General features: G+C 39.9%; 1 protein-coding gene across 1 annotated transcript in view; it reads right to left on the bottom strand.

Moving 5' to 3' along the window:
* Positions 1 to 1,865: 1,865 nt before the first annotated feature.
* Positions 1,866 to 22,185, bottom strand: part of LOC124595199 — a 105,863-nt gene continuing 85,543 nt past the window's right edge. Inside the window, exon 3 of the mRNA XM_047133835.1 lies at positions 1,866 to 4,636. Coding sequence (XP_046989791.1) covers positions 4,440 to 4,636 — 197 coding nt within the window. The 3' untranslated portion in view covers positions 1,866 to 4,439. The remainder of the gene's footprint in view (positions 4,637 to 22,185) is intronic.

The following is a 22,185-nucleotide window of genomic DNA, read 5'->3' as shown; positions in this document are numbered from 1 at the left end:
CCTTTCCATCCCACTATACCACACTTCTCTACAGTTCCTTGGGCCTCCACCCCACTGGGTTTGTTTATTTTAATACTGTCGCTTCTCCTCCCTCCTTAACGCAAATAATTCAACATCTGTCTCATCTTTCCTCTGCCCCCCCCCCTATGTCTATCTGTCTATCCCCAGTCGACAGTAACACAAATGGAAAATTTGTATTTTATGATGTTTTGTGTTTTAGACAAGGCCCATCTGTGGTCTCAGTAGCTTTCAGATTAGTAATCCATTTTAAATTTGATTCCCAACTAAAAGAGTAGCCTATATGTATCTTTTCAATTATATGTGGGTTATGCACACAATGTTTCTTCTTCAAGTAACATGTATTTGAATAATATTATGGTAGTTGCATATTGTATGTATTTCAATAATGTTATGTATTTGCATATTGCACATTTCATTCCCCCTTCCTCCTCTTCCTCCCGCCCACATTCAGCTACCAGTAACATGCTCTAATGACACTGTTATACTTGTAAACATACTTCTGGGTTTTCAGCTCAATGGTCTACATTTAAAGAGAATAACGTGCTGAAAGAAACATGGTTATTACTATCACAATGTAATTTTCAATATCATTGTGTTTGTGGAAATGAACCATTCTCCCCCCCCCCCTCTTCCTTCTTTGTTCCCTCCATCCTGTCATGCTAACCTTTCTTCCAGTTCCTCAGTTCTTCACCCCAAACCCTTGCCCCCTCCTGCCATCCCTTGCCTATTTTCCCACTCTCCTTGCACTGTCTCCCCCCCCCCCAACTAATGCATCACCTGTCTCATCTGCCCCCTTTCCTGGCCTTGGTGTCTCCCCACAGAACTCCCCCCCCCCTTAATACTCCTGTCTATCCCCAGTCCACCCTGGCATGGTGGTTGGATAATTTACTGTTTTCTGATAAAGTTTTGTTTTTTGAGATGACACATCTGTGGTCTCAATAGGTCGAAGTTTGCTTGCTTTTTTTGGAAAATACCAATTAAAAATTGTAGTATCTTCCTTTATAGTGATAGCCTTTATATTCCTCTCTCTCTCTCTCTCTCTCTCTCTCTCTCTCTCTCTCTCTTTCTCTCTCTTGATGAAGTATTTGGACATTGTACCTAACATGCTGTACGATCTTTGTACATGTCCCATGACAGGTTTTGACTCATAACGTATTCTATGTTTTATTTTTTCACTGACGATGTGATAAAGTAAAAAAATAAAAAGAAATAATTTAGTAAGGAATGTTTACGTCGTTTTGTATATTACAATTTATTTTTGTCTTGGAGCATCTGGTCCTCGAGTCTGCTGCCTTCAGTCTGTAGTATTTATGTACATCAGCTTTCCTACTTTGTATTTTGTGTAAATTTTTCCACTGTTATCTGATGACGACTACTCAAAACGCATCATGAATAATTTTTTTAGCTATCAAGACGTTTCCCTGGAAACTGTAGAAACTGTAGAACGCTTGGATTCCAATATATCATACGATAACACCTTTTATTTTGGGGTAGCACTGGACGTCACCGTTATGTTTCCGAGGCCAAAAGCGTGCACGCAACTGATTTCATATATGAATACAAGAGTATTTACATGTGCTTGTTGCTAATAATTGGGTACTGTGTGCTTGACAATATATTTATGCCATAACGGAATTTATTATAAATCATATAAAAGTTTTTCTACCCATTTTCTGCTGAACTGACAGAACGAATACTGAACGTAAGAATAATTCATGTAAAACACAATGACGCAAAGAGGTACTCATTTGCTAGAAGTGTGAAAAGTTTACGCATTAGTAAAATTGAGGTTAAGACGAACCTGAAGTATTTATAGAATGTAATATTCTAAACATCAGACAAAATGAGTTGTAAGTAATATTCGTATTCTTATGGACTTAGAGTAACATTATCAACATAATTAACCATTGTAAACCCTCCTCTTCATTACACTTCACTGGTATCATCTATATTACATACACATTTGAATGTCTATGACTGACTATATTAATTAATTTTAAAATTGTTTCATATTGTTGAGGGTTACCTAACTTATAGTCTAGGCAGTTAACATTAAATTTAAGTGTACCAAATCTTGTGTGAAATATTTATCTGATATATTCCACAACGAATTAACAAAGTGTCTGTTCTAATCTGTGTTGTATCATTATCAGGGTACAGTTTTGATGTATACTTTAAGTCAAATGGAACTGATGGGTTTATACACTTAATTTAACTTTTATTTGAATTGGAAAAGGCACAGGTATGTTTAAAATACGTTCTTCCTAATTCCTTCCGAAAGCTGTCTTCCGAGAACATATTACAAATAGTTTGGAATAAATCATTAGATGATGCGTCTATATACGAAATACATTTTGTGGAGAAGCAACTATGTCCTTCCCTTCGTCTCTAGCTAACGTAGTAAGGTTTCCGTCTGCAGCGACGAATTATTCTGATTGTGAGAGCCAGCACTCGCTCGTACTGACCGTACTCAGCACAGCCACACGACGTCACAGTCATTGCTCTGTCATTCGAAAGGAATAATAATTCTTTATGTAATAACTTCACTATCACTACTTTATATTATATGAAGAATTATGGCATTTGATAAATTTTCAAAAAGGTGAAGTAAAATATTTTTCAAGCTATTGCACGTTTTACGATATTTTTTTATGAATGGCAAGAAGCAGAGACAGGAATTTTCAATTTCACATAAACCCGTAATCGTACATAACATATGTTTTCATTAGATTCATTATTCTATATTTACAATACTTATGAACAGTTTCTGTAAAAACTAATGCTACTGAAAATTATGTAGAATGTGTGTACGTTTTAAGCTTCAGGTTTTGCCATACTATTTGAAAATTTTAATATACTCAAGGGCATTGGAGATGTAGTATACTTTTGATTATTCTATCGCAAATTTTTCAGGCGCAGTTAACAGTTGAAGAATCCTTTCACGACTCTCAGACGGTGGCGTTACGTCTTTAATAATTTTCTGTTCAACTTACCTTGCAAGATATGGTGATACTTTTTACTGTGTTTTACTCACAGTAATTTCCCTTTTCATTTGAAAATTGTTGGGTCACTGCAAATTACGCGATAGGAAAGCAGTTATCGGTTTTTATGAGTATGGTTATTTCATGCAGATGCATGCACTGTACGTTCACAGCTTCCCTATGCCGTGCGCGCTCCTGAACGAAATATACTCCTGTGAACCACTAGAGAGGAAGACGTGGGTATGGCCAGAGAGAGTCTCGAAATCTCTCCACGGCCTTTGGTGGGTAAGCGTTTCTTAAATTTTCATTCTGATCAGTAGTGGATTGGAGTTTCAGAATGATTTGGTAACAGTCGTGCAAATTAACCGTTTTTCGTAATACCGTCCCTCTTGGATACTGCATGAAAATTGGAGCTATTTACGTGTGAATAACTGGGTTAGATTGTTGTAACATACGAGGGAAATCCACTTTCAGACGAGCAATGATGACTGAACTCGACCGATGGCAGTTTACAAGGCAACTTTCAGAATTATGTAAACGGTGAAACAATCTAATTCTGAAAGACGATTGTTTGGACATACCCTGTATACTATTTCGTTTTTAAGACAGGTACCGTGCTTATAAAGTACTAGGCAGTAGCGAATGAGAGAAACGTTTTCAGAGTATATCCAATTTATCTACAACAGTGTATTAACAATATCGAAAAAAGTGGTTTTTCCTTCCTGTTAAACTTTCATTAGAGAGCAGCCCCACAGAGAAGTTGCAACTTTCATGGAAGACACAGGGAAGGAGCGCTCAGCACGGTCGTATGGGGATGCTGTTTATCCCTTTTTTTTCGGATGCCATTAAAACAATATGTACTGCCACGTCAGCATTAGTAAGTGTGTAACTGGACAAATGGAGAGCAGACTGGTTACGGACAGAAACGAAGCTGTAAACACCACTAGGCCGGAGAATAGGACGCGAATTGAACTGTTTCGTCCTTTTCTTTATGGTTTAAGTCAAAACGTCCCTTTTTATCTTTTTGCAAATCCGCAGTCTCTCTTGTCAAGTTCATGTTCGTACATCGGATAGTTTTGTCAGTACCCTCTCCTATTTAAACTGCTCGTGGGCATACTCACTGAAACGAGATTGTGCATCTGCGTTGTCTCATTTGTGATGCACCTCGTGTAGGGTATTTAGCTTACTTATGACTGATTCGTAACTCAACCTTGCAATTCGTCGTTTCTAAAGTAAGTGGGCATATTGAGGAAATCATTTCGCTGGCGCTTTTCTGGCCTATGTCCGAGATAACTGTCTAGCCTGAGACTACAGTGGCGCTCCCGCCAGATGTGTAGCACTGCAATCTGAAACTGAACCACCACCACTTTGGCTGGTCGCTATCCACTACGGCGGTTTCCACTGCTTATCAGTAGCCGGCTGGCGGGCGCGAAGCGGTCACAAGGCACGGGCGACGGCGGCGAAGACAGCGAGCGACAGCACGGCGTGGGCGCCGGCAGCAGTGACTGCAGCTGGGCCGAGGCGGCCCGCCCCGTTACACGCGTCGTGCCCGCACGTGTACACGTGGCCGCTGGCCCACGATGCGGACCCGCCTCCGGAGACGCAGCGCCGCTCCACGTCGGCCCCGCGGTCAGCTGAAACCCAACACGTGGTCTATGCACTGCTGTTCCTTACGCCCAAACAAAAGATAAAGGCCTGCAACCAGTAGACAATCTTTAGCACAGAATACTGTTTTCTCATACAGTCCCAAATACCGGGTGATCAAAAAGTCAGCATAAATTTGAAAACTGAATAAATCACGGAATAATGTAGATCTCCTCGTACCCCTCTGTGTGTTCATATCGCCATTCCCCCCTCTGTATTTCCATTCCCTCCCTCTTCCGTTTGCCCATCCCTCATCCCTCCTCTCTCTAACCTTGAACATTATTTATTGGTATTGCAAAAGAAAGATTGATTTGAAATCGCTTAAAATCAATGGATAGATCGTCTAGGATCATTAGTATACAGGCTTTGAGAGAGACCTTTGCAGCTGCTGGATCTGTGACAACAGAAACTTCAGCGACAGTATTTCGCACAATTTTAATCTGCGAACGTGAAGCTGTACAAAGTTTCGGACGATTCAGATTCGGTAGTAGCGCTTTAATCGTAGGCCCATAATCCAGAATACAACATCCCTACTCTCTGTTAAAATTGACTGAGACGAAGAAAACAAGACAGTAAACTGTTGTCCGCAGCTCGTGGTCGTGCGGTAGCGTTCTCGCTTCCCGCGCCCGGGTTCCCGGGTTCGATTCCCGGCGGGGCAAGGGATTTTCTCTGCCTTGTGATGACTGGGTGTTGTGTGATGTCCTTAGGTTAGTTGGGCTTAAGTAGTTCTAAGTTCTAGGGGACTGATGACCATAAATGTTAAGTCACATAGTGCTCAGAGCCATTTGAGCCATTTTTTTGTAAGATGTTCTGTATACAGTTTAATACGGCTCTAGGTTGTGCAGAGAATGTAAGGATGATTTGCGGATGCGCAGAAACGCAGGTATAACTTTGGTGCCACGAGACACTTTCTGAATGAAATCGGGCCAGGGAGGACCTACCTTTCATCAGATGACTGTAAATTCTTCGTATCGTAATCTGCATGATTCTTGTACTTGTTTCGCAAAATGTTTTTATCATTTTGTTACACTTATGTCCAACAGGAGTAGATTTATTTTAAGTAACTCTGTATTTGCAATTTATGAAGTGTGCATTCTTTGTTGTTTGAACTCCTTGATGTATGGCAAGAAACTTAGTTTTTTAATGTACATATGAAAACAGCAAAAGAATATGTTGAAATCCTAAATTACTATAATATGAATATGTTTATGTAAGAATTATGTTTGTTAAAAGCTAGTTTACGCTTAGGGCACTTGTATTTGTAACATGTAAACGCTGTAGGGAAGTCCCTCCGCAAAGAAAGTGGCATGGTGCGATGTAAAAGGTGGCTTTGGCGGTCGAACTGAGCTGCCCCTTTGTGTGAACGGCACGCAGTATGTGGCTAGCCTTAGCACGCTACACCTCGACGGCGCTAAGAGAGGCAACTGGAAGCTGCATTAGAAGGGATTTGCCTCGGATGTGGATCTGGCTATTATTTGATATTCAAGCAATAATTGAATGGCTCTAATATGTTGAAAATCCGACGCCAAGAAGAGATTTTATAGAGAATTCACGCATCAAGAGCCGTGAATACAGTTAGCTGCTATTTCACCTGCCACTAATCTTCGCCACTGCTTTACAGACTTCATTCATTCAGTTATGTAATGTATATAGGCATGAACCAGTTAATTTGTGAGTTGTTTTGATAATAATCACAAAAAATGTCAATTCGTATTCGAAACCATAGCTTCAAACTTGATCACGAACATACGCAGAGTCCTGAATTAAGTGCTATTAAAACAGAGTATCCTGATTTAAATGAACAATTCTGGCATTCATGCATTTAAAAGTGATTTTTTGTATAAAGTAAAAGGAGGAGCAAAAGTTAAAGAAAGAGCAAAATTTGGAAGCTTTGTGTATGGACTACTCCATGTGAAATTGTTAAGGTAGGAAGTTGAAGTACAAAAATTTAAAGATCAACCAATAAGAAACTGAAAACCTTAATTATTTAGTGGCTAAAAACCATAAAAGTGAAGTTCAATAGGCTTTTGCTAAAGTATCCTTAGTTTATTATAAAATATTGCCAAGAATACCTGCTTCACAGGTGATTAAAGTACAAGTACATATAAATCTTAAATTTACTGATTTGTGGTAGTACTATTAGAAGTGAAGTTATGCACATGTTCAAATATAGTGTAGTTTTGGTACCTATAATGAATGGTTCTTTTGAAGTTTATTAAGCCCGATGTTGCATTTTATTACCTTGCAAGGTAATTTAAGTGAATGATTAGGTTTATGAAATTTTACGTTTTCAATAATCAAATAACCTTGGCTACTGAAACTATACCAGTTTATGGGTCCACATCATATTGTCCTCCAATTAAGAAAAAATGAACTATTAATGTTACTATGGAAAACTGCTATATGTAGAGGAGCTTAACCAGTGTATTTAAGGTGTTATTCATCTTTATTTGCGTTATTCATGTCAGTCAAGATAGAAGCATTTTGATTAAGTAATGCTAATGATTGTGGCCGTCATTAGTATGAGCTCGGTGCGGTTTGCTGCCCGTAATTGACTGGTGTTTGTGTTAATGGTAACTGCTGCTACACAAAGTACAGAATGCACCGTGTCAGTTTGTATATTGTTCGCTGTTCAAAGGGAAGTCTCAACAAAAGGAACTTCAGTAACGAATATCCAATTTTCTCAAATACATATTTCCAAATTAATGTGCCTAATTAGGCGGGCGACCGTTAACTTTTTCACTTACTTACAATTTCACCACTTCTGTTAACTCCCAAGGTTAAGGCCCGTTTTGTTTTACTGTCGACTTCACAAAATTTTAAATTATAGTTCGATACCCTTTTTCATTAGACACACGTACAATTGAACTTTGAAATGTTCTCAGTGTGTAACTTTAGCGTATTTCACGGTACGTTAGTATTATAAGCAGCTTTTCCCGTGGCAAAACTAAGGGTTCAGTCATTAGGGGGTTGGGTTGGGTTGGGTTGATATGGGTGGGGGGGGGGGGGGGAGGAGACCAAACTGCGAGGTAATCGGTCTCATCGGATAGGGAAGGATGGGGAAGGAAGTCGGCCGTGCCCTTGCAAAGGAAATCGTCTAAAAATTGAAAACACATTCTAGATGTATTATTGTCCCAGAATTTAGATTAACTGGTTTTCCTGGAAGCTTTGCGTGTGTAACGGCCAATCAATATTTCGACAATATCTATGGCTTCCACTATTCGTTCGTTATATTCTCGTATACCAACTCTCTCTCTGTCTTTCAATGCGTTGTATTCGATCATGTGTTTGTGTACTTGTGATCGGACCGCCACTGCGTTTGTTCCGTTCGTCTCAATATACCCTACTGGAGAAAAACAGTACACCTGGAAAGATGATGTAGATATAGATCCGATGACGGCATGTACCACCTGGGGGATAGTAAATATACTGATAATGGTTTCAACATCATCTCGCAATGTAGAGCGCAGAGGTGTAGCTACTGGATCGCCATATGAGTCTACCCTTTAACAGGGAGTGCTCATTGCTAGGAGGCTCGGTGTTGTGCAGACGTGTGTAACATGCAGGCAACTATGCCAAGGAGATGCACTCGTGCTTTCTACAGCCAACTGAGCGGGTTTGAAAGGGGTTTCAGACTGTGGCAGGGTTGTCCTTTCGGAGAACTGCCACACAAGTTGGGCGTACTGTGTCAGTTGTGCTACGATGCTGGTACCAGTCGTCTTCTCACACCCGTAGACGCGGTTCTGGACGTCCGCGAAGCACAGACGCCAGCTGGGTTCATCGCACTGTGAGGGCAGTTGTGGCAGGTCGTACAGCTACCGGAGCAGGGTTTGTGAGCCCAGCACGAACTGTTACGAACCGGTTATTTGCAACGGAACTGCGATCACACCCAACTATAGGCCGTCTTCCACTCACTTCACAGCATCGACCTGACGGCTCCACTAGTACCATCAGAGGAGCACCTGGAAGATGGAATGGCGCACCGTGGCCTTCAGCGATTAAAGCAGATTCTGTCTGCAAACAAGTGATGGTCGAGTGCGCTTGCAATGTGGATTTGGTAGCACTGTCTTGAACAGTGCATTCGTCCAGGACACACTGGCTGAAGCAGAAGCATATGAAATTTTAATTTAAAAAATGCAGTTAACGTAAATTATTTAATTATCCGTCGGAGACCAAGAAGCAAGGACGTTTCAGGGTTTCCGACCATAGTTTGTGTCTACCTTCAACTGTGTGCCTGCAGTTTTTCAGTACCATGACATTCTTCCACAGGTCAAACAAACGGAGGATCATTTCTGCAGCCATTCTCTATACACGTCCGCTATTAGTCGTATTTGATACTGCTCTCACACACGTGAGCAATTTTCTAGGACACATTGCACCATTCTTTTGTGAGCAATCTGCTTTGCAAATTGATTCCATTTTGCCAGTACCATGCCTCTGAACAGAAGTCTGCCACCATCATATTCTTACAAAGAACGCCATTTTCATTGCTTGAAGATTTTTTTAAAGTTAATGTAGTACTTCATTTAATACGTTTCGGCTACAGCCATCATAGCAACTCCCATATAAATTTGCAAAACCTGTATACTCTTTCAATCCGAAATGCCTCTCTGGGTTGCCACGCGGTCTTGGGCGTCATGTCACGGTCCGCGCGGCTCCCCCCTTGGAGACCGATGACCTCAGCAGTTTGGTCCCATAAGCCCTTACCCCAAATTTCCAAATTTTTCCAACACGAAATGCTAGGTGACACCTCGGGTCGACACTAGATTTACGTTATACTGAGTCTCAATTTTATTTTCGAAGTTGTAAGACAAGGTCCGACGATGGTAGTAGCCAAAACATGCTACATGAAGTAAAATAAAAAAGGTCATTAAGCGATATAGATGGTATAATTCGTAAAGTTTATTATGCTCACAGACTCTTACCACGAGTTGTTTCGTTTTTTAATAAATCCAGTTCATTAATTATCGTACTGCTTACCTGCTCAGTAGCCTTCCTTAGGATGACTGAATATTTTATCTTGTGGGTAACCATCCCCTCTATCATTTACTTTTTCGTATTATCGTTAAAATAATACAGTTTTGGCGCTATATCTTCACAGCAAACTGTAAATCTGCTAGAAGAGCTCTCACCACGAGTAGATGAATTTTGTTTTGGAGTAATGACATCACACAATGCTGTAACCACTGCTTTTCTTTTGCTTGAACTTTTATGTGAAGATTTGTTGATACCAATCAAAGCTGTAATTGGTGACCCCTAATTATGTTTCTTTTCCTTTTATCTTTTGTGTGCAGCGGTATTTATCTCCTCTCCCTTTTGTCTTCTTGGCTTTGAAATAGCCACATCGTCTGGTTTCCCCCGAGTTCATTCCATCGCTTTTCTTCTTCTTGTACTCCTCTCTCTCTCTCTCTCTCTCTCTCTCTCTCTCTCTCTATCTATCTATCTGTCTCTGTCTCTCTCTCTCTCTCTCTCTCTCTGTATCTCTCTCTCTGTCTCTTTCTCTCTCCCTCTGTCTCTCTGTTTCACTCTCTGTCTCTTTCTCTTCCTGCGTGTGTGTGTGTGTGTGTGTGTGTGTGTGTGTGTGTGTGTGTCTGTGTCTGTCTGTGTCGGTCTGTGTGGTGATAAACATGTATTGTATCGTCTTTTTTTCAAGTGGTTTCGATATCTGATGCTGTCTTGTCTTTGATTATAATAAGACGTGAGTACAATGAAAGTAAACTTGGTGTTATACGAATAATATTTAAATCTTCTAAAGTATAAACGCACTTTTTGACAACGTCGAGGGCTTAGTGTCACAAAACCTATATGTACATTGTTGTAATCACCCACATACGACCCCGGCTGCATATACTTAGAGACAACATTCACAAACATAATTAAAATACTGGAAGATGTTCAGAAATATTCTCCGTAATAAATGTATTTCTCATTTGTAACATTTTTAAATTAAATATATACTTTCTGTTGTACTGATAGAATTTGCAGACTGGGGAATATAATGATCAAATATAAATATCAAAACTCGCCTGAGAGAACATTTAGCAGTTAATAGATTGTTGAAATGGTTTGCAATAAATAACAACTATATTAACTTCGCCCTCAAAAACAAACTGTCCTGCAGGAAGTGTTTACCAACATGAAAACGTTTACATATTTATTTTTATTTTTTTGAGAGAATGGGGAAGAAGATAGTCAACATTTTATGTTTAGCAAGATACCAAGAAACTGATGATTCTAGACAGATTTTCAGTTAATGACCACTACGAGATTACTTTCCTCCTGAAACGTAAACAATGTTTCCATTAGCATGCAGACATTTGTGTGATTACGTTTTCCAAAATGCTAAATTATTATTGTTTCGGAGGGAAACTGATTCTAAAGAACTGAAACATACAACTTGATTCAGCTAAGCGCTTCACACCAGATATTTTCTGAACTGTTTAAGATTTCATAATTCTGTTGTTACCTGTGTGAATGCTGCAAAAGTCATCATTAAAATACCTGAAGTCTGTTTTCATAGCTAAACGAATTACAGAGATAGTGGAATCAAATTGCCTTTTATAAATGGAGCCTTAGTGGTTTCTGCTACTTCTATTTTAGTTCTAAAATAGTTAAATGCAATGGCGTTTCACTCGTCAAAATCCGATTAGTAGTTTCGGAGAAACTACAATATTTAGATCTTATGATTTGTCTGTTTTCAATATGAAACAAATCGTTGTCTTATGTGGAAGTTCGTGTAATTAAGACGAACTGTCGCATCAGGTTCTTGCTTCTCCAACTTGATGTATGTAATAAGAGTGTTTAAAAATTGAATACTGGAGGAAATACTAATTTGAAACCAATACTAGTCACACTTGACTGCATGTGGTTGGACCGACACACCAACTGGAAGGAAGAAAGGACGCGACATTAACAGCTCTTCTCCTGTCAGCGTCGGTTAGACCATCAGTGAGACAGTACCCCGTGTTCCTGCTGCTAATAAGGCGAGTACAGCGTTCGTTTGTTATATATTTCTGCGAGCTTCAAACAGGACCGACTTACTTCCTGTATCTGTGTAGTCACCAGTTTATTTTTGAAAGTTTTTGCGTTTTTGAATCGTTAATTTCGTGCGTGTTTTCATCAGGCACAGTCCCACGTTTGTTAACTGTTTAGTGTATATCTTTCGCCGTCTTTAGTATGGATAGGGACTGTGACTACTATGTAGAAATTCGAGCTGAGTTGGTAACCCTTTGCTCACAGCTCCAAGCTGTGTTGGCTTCCGCCACAGCAAAAACTGACATTGTTATCGTAAATTGACGTAGCTGTGTTGGGAAAGAATCAGTGCTCCAAGAGCTAAAAGAAAGCACTGAAGCTCAAATCGTTATAGGTACAGAAAACTGGTTAAAGCCGGAAATAAGTTCAGCCGAAATTCTTTCAAAGGACCTAATCGTGTTCCGAAACGACAGATTAATTACAGTCGATGGTAAAGTAGTTATTGCTCTTAGAAATAGTTTACCTTGTAGTGAAATAGAAGTAGATAGTTCCCGAGAGTTAATATGGGTAGAGGCTATACTTGACAACCGGAATAAATTAATAACTGATTTGTTTCACCGATATCCTGACTCAGATGCTGAAGTTGCTGAACAGTTCAAAGAAAACTTGAGTCTAATTTCAAATAGGCACCGCACTCACACAATTTTAAGTGATGATGGCTTTAATCTGTCCTCGATGTGTTGGGAAATGTATATGTTTAAATCCAGCGGTAGGAGTAAAACGTCCTCCGAAACTGTACTGAACGCTTTCTCGAAGTGTAAATGATTGCTAAAACATACTTAACCTATTAGCAACACATAATCCTGAGCAAACAGAGAGCATTATGACGGATACAAAGATTAGTGACCACAAGGCAGTTGTAGTGAGACTGAATACCGTAATATCCAAACCCACTAAAAATTTAAAAAAATAAAACAGATAGAAATTAGCTAGACGCCTCTCTGAGAGACAGTCTCCACTCCTTCCGATCTGACTATGTACACGTAGACCAGATGTGATTTCAATTCAAAGAAATTGTATCCATGGCAGTTAAGAGATATAAATGCCACATAAATTAATAAGCGATGGTCCTGGTCCCCCCTGGTACACTAAATGGATCAGAAAACTCTCGCAAATGCCAAATTTAAAAGAACGTAAAATCCACAAGACTGGCAAAGTTTTGCAGAAGTTTGAAAGGTAGCACGTACTTCAATTACGAGATGCTTTTAATAGTTTCCACAGCGAAACTGTCTCGAAATCTGGCAGACAATCCAAATAGATTCTGGTCATAAGTACACCCGCCGCAAGACACAATCAGTGCCTTCACTGGGCGATAACAATGGTTATGCCACTGATGACAGTGTCACTAAAGCAGAATTACTAAACACGGTTTTCCGGAACTCATTCACCGAAGTGAACTAAGTTAGTACTCCAGAATTCGAATCTAGAACAACTGTCAACATGAGTAACTTAGAAGTAAATATCCTCGGCGTAGTGAAGCAGCTTAAATCGCCAGGCAAGGCCTCTGGTTCAGACTGCATACCAGTCAGGTTCTTCTCAGAATATGCTGATACAGAGTTTCATATCTAACAATAGTATACATCCACTCGCTCACGGAAAGATCTGTGTACCTGAGGACTGGAAAGTTGCACAAATCACACCAATGCCCAAGTAACGAAATAGGAGCAATCGGCTGAGTTACTGACACGTAACATTAACAACGAATTGCAGTACGGTTTTGGAACATATTCTGTGTTCGAACATAACGAATTACCTCGAAAAAAACGATTTATTGACTAATAGTCAGCACGGATTCAGGAAAAGTCGTTCTTGTAAAACACAGCTTGCTCCCTATTCTCACGATGTAATGAGTGCTGTCGACAGGGATCGTCAAACTGAATCCGTGTTTTTATATTTCCAGAAGGCTTTCGATACCGATCCTCACAACCGTCTTGTAATTAAGTTGCGTGCCTATGGATTATCGTCACAGTTGTGAATGGATTCGTGAGTTCCTGTCAGGTAGGTCACAATTCGTAGTAACTGGCAGAAAGTCATCGAGTAAAACACAAGTAATTTCTGGCGTTTCCCAAGGAAATGTTATAGACCGTTTTCTGTTCCTGATCAACATAAACGACATAGGAGACAATCTGAGCAGCGCTCTTGGACTGTTTGCAGATGATGCTGTAATTTACCGATTTGTAAGGTCATCAGATTATCACAACCAAATGCAAAATGATTTAGACGAGGTATCTGTATGGTGCAAAAAGTGGAAATCGACTCTATATAATGAAAAGTGTGATGTTATCCACATAAGCATGAAAGGAAATCCGAAAAATTTCGGTTACACGATAAATCACACAAGTCTGAAGGTTGTAAATTTAGCTACATACTTAACGGATTACATTTACAAATAACTTCAATTGCAACAATCACATAGACAGTGCCGTTGCTAAAGCAAACCTAAGACTGCGATTTACTGATAGAACACTTAGAAAATACAACAGATCGACTAAAGTGACTGCGTACACCACGCTTGTCCACCCTCTTCTGGAGTACGGCTGTATCCTGTGGGATCCGCATCAGATGAGACCAACAGAGGACATACAAAAAGATCAAAGAAGGGCAGCTTGTTTTGTACTTTAGTGAAATAGGGGAGGGAGTGTAACGGACATGATGCATCAGCATGGTTGGCAGTCATTAACACAAAGGCGGTTTTTTGTTGCTGCAGAATCTTCACATGAAATTTCAGTCACCAACTTTCTCGTCCGATTGAGGGAATATTCTGTTGGCTCTCACTTTTATAGCGAAAAATGATCATCATCATAAAATAAGACAAATCAGAGCTCGCATAAAGTGATTTATGTGCTTGTTTTCCCGGCGATGTTACAGAGTGGAACCGTAGAGAAATGGCTTGGAGGTGATTCGGGGGTTCGATGAACCCTGTGCCACGCACTTCATTGTAAACAGCAGATTAATCATGTAGGTTTAGATGACAGTGTTGTCGACGTGACGTTAAACTCTGATCTTCTTTCGTCTCACCTTACCTCTTGCTTCTGCTAGAGTCTTGAAAGAAAGGCGCATGACGAAAATTCAATGCTTTTGTAGAACAAAGAAATTAATTATAAGGGTTAGCAACATTAACTTCACGTCATGAATTAATGTCAACAAACACACTCATATTGCGAAGTCACATTGGCAACTACAATGAAAAGAAAACCACAGAAGGTTTGGTTTTGTGTCCTTTGCTTTTTCACCCCTGAAGGAGATGGTGGCTGTAGGAGAGCGCCATTAGACAGTTGGGTGCTTATTTGATTTTCTATGATTTTTCATTCCATATGGCTGGAGAGTTCAGAGGAAGATCTTGTTCATTAAGTTTCCTTCGTTCCAAATCCCGGCATTTGCCTTACGGCTGAGAGAAAAACCTCTCGATCGAAAAAGCCCCAGCTGGGATTGGTAGCCTCTTGTTCGGCTTATATATCTTATATTACTTCAGGGGTCTTGATAATTTCCTGTTGTGATCTTGGAATTTTTTTGATGAAGAAAATTTCAATCTAATTCCTTAAAAGGTGAAAAAACTTGAAAAACTTGTCGATGTAGGGGATATACTCTTCTTCTGTAGGAGATGATTTAAGTAATTTTGCTCAATAAATTGTTCTTTCTATCGCGTTGCTACATTACACCAAATCCCTGTAGGTGTTCTTGGTCTACCCAGCTTGTGTGGCCGTGCGGTTCTAAGCGCGTCAGTTTGGAACCGCGTGACCGCTACGGTCGCAGGTTCGAATCCTGCCTCGGGCATGGATGTGTGTGATGTCCTTAGGTTAGTTAGGTTTAAGTAGTTCTAAGTTCTAGGGGACTGATGACCTCAGTAGTTAAGTCCCATAGTGCTCAGAGCCATTTGAACCATTTGTTCTTGGTCTCATGACACTTTCATTGATTTCTTCGATTCCCAGAAGATTCTACTAAAGTTAATTCCATACTGCTTCGAAAATGATGTGGGGAGGAATGCATATTTAAATTGATGAAAATTAAATATTCTAAGATCATGTTGCCAGAGTGATTTTGTAAGTCTGTTGTTACGTAGTACGTTGAGCCCAAATCTAGTGATTTGCTCTTTTATTCTGTCTAGCATGTTCTTCGTTTTAAGTGTTTCCTGAAGGGAGTGTTTTGGGAAGTCATAGTGTAGGTCTCTGTTTTTTTTTTTCTTTTTTTTTTTTTTTTTTTTTTTGTTTGTTTGATGACATAGTTTAAGTCCAATTTAAGGTTGTTTAGTCATTTATACCGGGTTTTTCTGCCATTTTAGGAGTTCATCTAGATACATTCTAAGATATTTAACGTTTGGTTGTGGGGTGGATGTCTTGTCTCCAAAGTCGAATGTTGATTTTCTGATGATCTTGTTATTGTCGATTAATAATATTTCTGGGTTTGAATAGGAGAAGTTGCATTTCGGTTGGATTAGGTCGAATTCTCCATTTACTGAAACAGGTTTCAAGTTTGCTGATGTAACTGTTGACTTGTTCAATGATTGCACTGCAGATAGGTGCATGACACCATTAACTGTGTCACCCGCGTACACAGCTATGTCTTCATTCCAGCACCTGGGTCTTGGAATGCCAGCTGTATATATCGTATACAACAATTAGGAAATGGTGGAAACTTAGGGGACTCCCGCTTTGCGTGTGAGGTAGGACTGTTTTTGATCCCCAACTCGTACTTTCCTATTTCCAGTGAGGTTTTCTATTAATTGTAGTATTTCGGATTGGTAGTTATGTGTTATCATTCTGTGAAGAAGTCCTGCATGCCATACAGTATCAAAGGCGCGTTCTATGTCCAGAAAGAGGGCACCAGACGCGTCTTAAGTTGCAGGCTTCTTCTACATTCCTAGTCTTAATAGCGGATTATCAGTGCTGTGACTGTTTCTGGAACCATCTTGTTCATGTGGAATAATGCTGTTCTCTTCTGCAAACTGTTGTAATCTGTTATTAATTATTACTTCAAAGATTTTGCCAAATACTGGAAGAAATATAATTGGTCTGTATGAGTTATGGTTGTTTTTGTGTTTCCCACGTTTCGGAATCATTCAAATACGCACGTGTTTCCATTTGGGTGGTATAGTTTTTGGAGTTAAGGCTGCTTTCAATAAAGATATCAGTGTTTGAGGAACTCCCTTTGCTAGAAATACTACTAGATGAAATCGTTTGATGGTGTCACTTCCAGTAATTTTTTTGCCGATTAGTATGGCAGAGGCTATCTCACACACTATTATTTCTTTCAAGCTAGTAATAATTTCCACGCAGTTGTCATCTTTTGAATGATGTATATTTTTTTGAGTACATCGCGGAACATTTCAGCCTCCTCCCTTACGTTCGTCATGTGGTCATCGGTTTGTAAAGCCTGTCCTTCGGTGACGATTTTACCCTTGATTCCTTGAATTTATTTCAAAAGAAATACGTGGGTAACTTCCTTGTGATTCAGGTTCCCATCTGTTTGCTCTGAGTTGGCGAATCTCTGATCTAGCTTGATCGTTAAGAAGGTCCCATTTCGTTTTTGTCCTTAAGAAGATGTATAGGAAACCTGTCCTTATGATCTGTGATCGTTGTCTTTCGTAAATTGTTAGTGACAGAAGATTGTATCGTTTGGACGACTAGCTGGTTATAGTTGTCAAGGTTTTCTGTAGTGTTAACGGCTGTCGTGTTCGGCTTTTTGTGTGAAACTTCTGTTCTGATGTTTTCTATATTAAGCTTTTGGTGTCGCTGAAAGTTTTCTTGTTGCGCTTGTCGTTTTTACGTGCGTAATAGTCGTTGTTTTCATGATGATCTGGAGATAGTCACTGGAAATGCTATCACGTATTTCCAATCCACTGCAGTGACTGGCAATCTGTGGTGTGCAAATAATGTGATAAACTCTAGTGGTTCCAGTGTGAATGATGAAAGTAGATGAACATTTTCTAGGTGGATCAGAATATCGTTTAGAGATCCACTGAGGATATCGCCGTTTTTGTTGTTGGTTTATGTCACCAAAAACAGTATATCTGGCATTAAGGTCCCCTGTGATGATTGCTGACCCAAGAAAAGAGATGTCACGAAAGAGATCTATTGCAAAATAGTCAGTGAGAGGTGCATATACAGTTTCGAAGGAGACCGGTTTCATGTATTTTCCTATTATTTTTAGGACAATTGCTTGGTGGATGTTCAGTTTTTCTAGTAAATCAAGTCTTATAGCGGCCAGTTGTTTTGTATGTAAGATGGCGACTTCTCCATGTGAACATCTTGCTCTGCCAGTTTTGGATTTGTCTAACCTGTGGCATACATAATCGAGAACTCTTATGTCTTTGCCGGAGCATTTCGTTTCGGCAATTCCAATAATTGTAACGTTTTGTCCTCGAACTCATTTTTCTAGGAGCACTTTTCCAGCACACAAACTATTTGCGTTGGAAAAGCATATAGTTGAAGTGTCTTTTCTAGAGGTAAATGTGAACAGATCACCAAACCCGTAGAGCGTAGCCAGAGGTTTGAATTGGGGAGTTGAGTCTGGCCGTTTGCCGATATAGACATGTAGGCTGTAATTTTAATAGCCCGCTGGAGAAACTTTCTGGAAACAATTTTTATCGTTTCAGTAGTGAGGGGTCTACGTTCCGGAAAAATGTTGAATACCACAGTGGTGAACACATGCAAAAATTTTCAGCTTGTGAGTATTCCTGCACAAGGAAGTGGGTTCGTCAATGCAGTCGATCTTCCCAGTTCTGTCGCCAGAGATTGATTGTTTCAGCCTTTATGAGCAGCTTCGATCGGTAGCGAGGTGAGTACCATTGCAGTTGCTGCATTTAAGTGTTTCTTTTTCTGAGTCTAGAAAATCAGGTGATGTCCACTACGTTTCTCACATTTGGGTTCGCTGGGACAGTTTTCGGAGATGTGCTGAAAACTGTTGCATTTTTTGCATTGTGTGGATTGCAGAGGTAGTGGGCTGGATGGTACTATGTGCGTTTATTGTCTCGGTAATAGCTGAAGAAACTGCATAAAGGTGGGAATTAGAGGAGATGGGACCTGGATAAACTGACAAAACCAGAGCTTGTACAGAGTTTCAGGGAGAGCATAAGGGAACAATTGACAGCAATGGGGGAAAGAAATACAGCAGAAGAAGAATGGGTAGCTCTGAGGGATGAAGTAGTGAAGGCAGCAGAGGAGCAAGTAGGTAAAAAGACGAGGGCTAGTAGAAAACCATGGGTAATAGAATAAATATTGAATTTAATCGATGAAAGAAGAAAATATAAAAATGCAGTAAATGAAGCAGGCAAAAAGGAATACAAACGTCTCAAAAATGGGATCGACAGGAAGTGCAAAATGGCTAAGCAGGGATGGCTAGAGGACAAATGTAAGGATGTGGAGGCTTATCTCACTAGGGGTAAGATAGATACTGCCTACAGGAAAATTAAAGAGACCTATGGAGAAAAGAGAACCACTTGTATGAATATCAAGAGCTCAGATGGAAACCCAGTTCTAAGCAAAGAAGGGAATGCAGAAAAGAGGAAGGAGAATAGAGGGTCTATACAAGGGCGATGTACTTGCGGACAATATTATGCAAATGGAAGAGAATGTAGATGAAGATGAAGATGAAATGGGAGATACGATACTGCGTGAAGAGTTTGACAGACCACTGAAAGATCTGAGTCGAAACAATCCCCCGGGAGTAGACATCATTCCATTAGAACTACTGACGGCCTTGGGAGAGCCAGTCCTGACAAAACTCTACCATCTGGTGAGCCAGATCAATGAGACAGGCGAAATACCCTCAGACTTCAAGAAGAATATAATAATTCCAATCCCAAAGAAAGCAGGTGTTGACAGATGTGAAAAATACCGAACTATCAATTTAATAAGTTACAGCTGCAAAATACTAACACGAATTCTTTAGAGACGAATGGAAAAACTGATAGAAGCCGACCTCGGGGAAGATCAGTTTGGATTCCGTAGAAATACTGGAACACATGAGGCATTACTGACCTTACAACTTATCTTAGAAGAAAGATTAAGGAAAGGCAAACCAACGTTTCTAGCATTTGTAGACTTAGAGAAAGCTTTTGACAATGTTTACTGGAGTACTCTCTTTCAAATTCTAAAGGTGGCAGGAGTAAAATACAGGGAGCGAAAGGCTATGTTATTCAATCTGTATGTTGAGCAAGCAGTAAAGGAAACAAAAGAAAAATTCGGAGTAGGTATTAAAATCCACGGAGAAGAAATAAAAACTTTGAGCTTCGCCGATGACATTGTAATTCTGTCAGAGACAGCAAAGGACTTGGAAGAGCAGTTGAACGGAATGGACAGTGTCTTGAAAGGAGGATATAAGATGAACATCAACAAAAGAAAAAGGAGGATAATGGAATGTAGTCGAATTAAGTCAGGTGATGCTGAGGGAATTAGATTAGGAAATGAGACACTTAAAGTAGTAAAGGAATTTTGCTATTTGGGGAGCAACATAACTGAGGATGGTCGAAGTAGAGAGGATATAAAATGTAAACTGGCAATGGCAAAGGAAGCGTTTTTGAAGAAGAGAAATTTGTTAACATCGAGTTTAGATTTAAGTGTCAGGAAGTCTGTCAGGAAGTCGTTTCCGAAAGTATTTGTATGGAAGTGAAACATGGACGATAAATAGTTTGGACAAGAAGAGAATAGAAGCTTTTCAAATGTGGTGCTACAGAAGAATGCTGTAGATTGGATGGGTAGATCACATAACTAATGAGGAGGTATTGAATAGAATTGGGGAGAAGAGGAGTTTGTGGCACAACTTGACGAGAAGAAGGGACCGGTTGGTAGGACATGTTCTGAGGTATCAAGGGATCACAAATTTAGCATTGGAGGGCAGCGTGGAGGGTAAAAATTGTAGAGGGAGACCAAGAGATGAATACACTAAGCAGATTCAGAAGGATGTAGGCTACAGTAGGCACTGGGGAACTTGCACAGGATAGGGTAGCATGGAGAGCTGCATCAAACCAGTCTCAGGGCTGAAGACCACAACAAAAACAATAGCTTCCGGTCTGTAAGTGGCGGCAACAGGTTTTTTTGAGTTTGGCTTCAAAGTCAGTTTGGTAAGTGGTGAATTTGACACTGTTCCTTTTGAAGTTTATGTCAATCACAAATTGTGCAAGGCTGCATTGTTTTTGTGCTGTACGAAAAGACTTAGCGGTTTCCTTGGGGTCCAGATTTTCAATGATTATAATTCTAGGTTGAGTGTTCAAATGAAGTTTTAAAGGGTTCTTACCGGATTCTGTGGACGCAGCGGAGTTACATTTCGAGTTACGTTTTGAAAACTTTCGTCGTTGTGTATCTTAAGAAATTCCGTTTCATAAGGAGAAGCGTTGGTTTGGCTGTGGGTCGGACTGAAATTGTTGAGGTTGCTGAGATTGCTCCCTAAATCTCCGTCCTTAAGTTAGGCTGTCCAGATTACTAAGCCTAACTATTTCTCAAGCAGCGGCGACGCCGACGATGTATATTGAACAGAATGTGTCGACCCTTCTGGACGCCGTGCGCCAAATATTACAATCAATGCAGTATAATACACCTGCATGCGCTAGGTGCTCTGTGAAGGAACAGTGTAATTGTTCTTTGCTAAGCTATTCCCTTAGAGGTAAAAAAAAAGAAGGTAGATGGCGCTATAGACTTACGCTGTAGGTTGCTTTGAAGCCCGACTGGGCGGGGCATGCCGCCATCTTAAATAGCTCAAAACATTAGCAGACTACTGTTTGCGATTGCTTCTTGCTCATTATTTCTATCGTGTGCACGCGACATCTGTCTCTAATACTAAAAATTACGGTGCTTACATGAACAATATCGTCTAAGGACGGCAATTTCAAGCGTTTTTCTGTTACTGAGTGCGTATTTGCTCTAGTAATACGACATATTTGGCCTCGTTAATATAACTTGTTTTTATTGTTATACCAAGTAACTAAGAAGAGAAGGATGTGATATGAAAAGGATGCTTTCGAAATGGATTTTATTCGACTTGTACTTTATTCATAACGATAGCAAATGAAGCTGGAACTAAATAACCAAAGCTTGTTTGATTACTGGCACTGCTTCTTGTTCGTCACATTTTCAGCTTTCAACTCGTACGCACAACGTTTTTAATGCTCACGTTTGCAACAATCTTACCTACGTTTTCTTTATTAGCTCATAAACGTATACAGCGAGGGAAGAAACAAGGTGTGCTTTCGCATCTTGTGAATGCCAATAAGGTGAACAATTATTAAAATGTCAAAGAAACAGAACTGCGTAGAAAGTATATCTCCATACAAAATACAGTTCTTGTTTTATTATACTGTCAGTGCATTAGTCTCATTGTAGTTTCTTACACTTTGAAATCTTATCTTTGACTTGTCATTCAGTGTGTAGGCTCAAATGGCTATGAGCACTGCGGGACTTAACATCTGTGGTCATCAGTCCCCTAGAACTTAGGACTACTTAAACCTAACTAACCTAAGGACATCACACACATCCTTGCCCGAGGTAGAAATCGAACCTGCGACCGTAGCGGTCAC

Source organism: Schistocerca americana, chromosome 2, assembly GCF_021461395.2.
Source record: "Schistocerca americana isolate TAMUIC-IGC-003095 chromosome 2, iqSchAmer2.1, whole genome shotgun sequence".
NCBI lineage: Eukaryota > Metazoa > Arthropoda > Insecta > Orthoptera > Acrididae > Schistocerca > Schistocerca americana.
The sequence above is the reverse complement of the archived record's forward strand: the minus strand, read 5'-3'. Positions and strand labels throughout refer to the sequence as shown.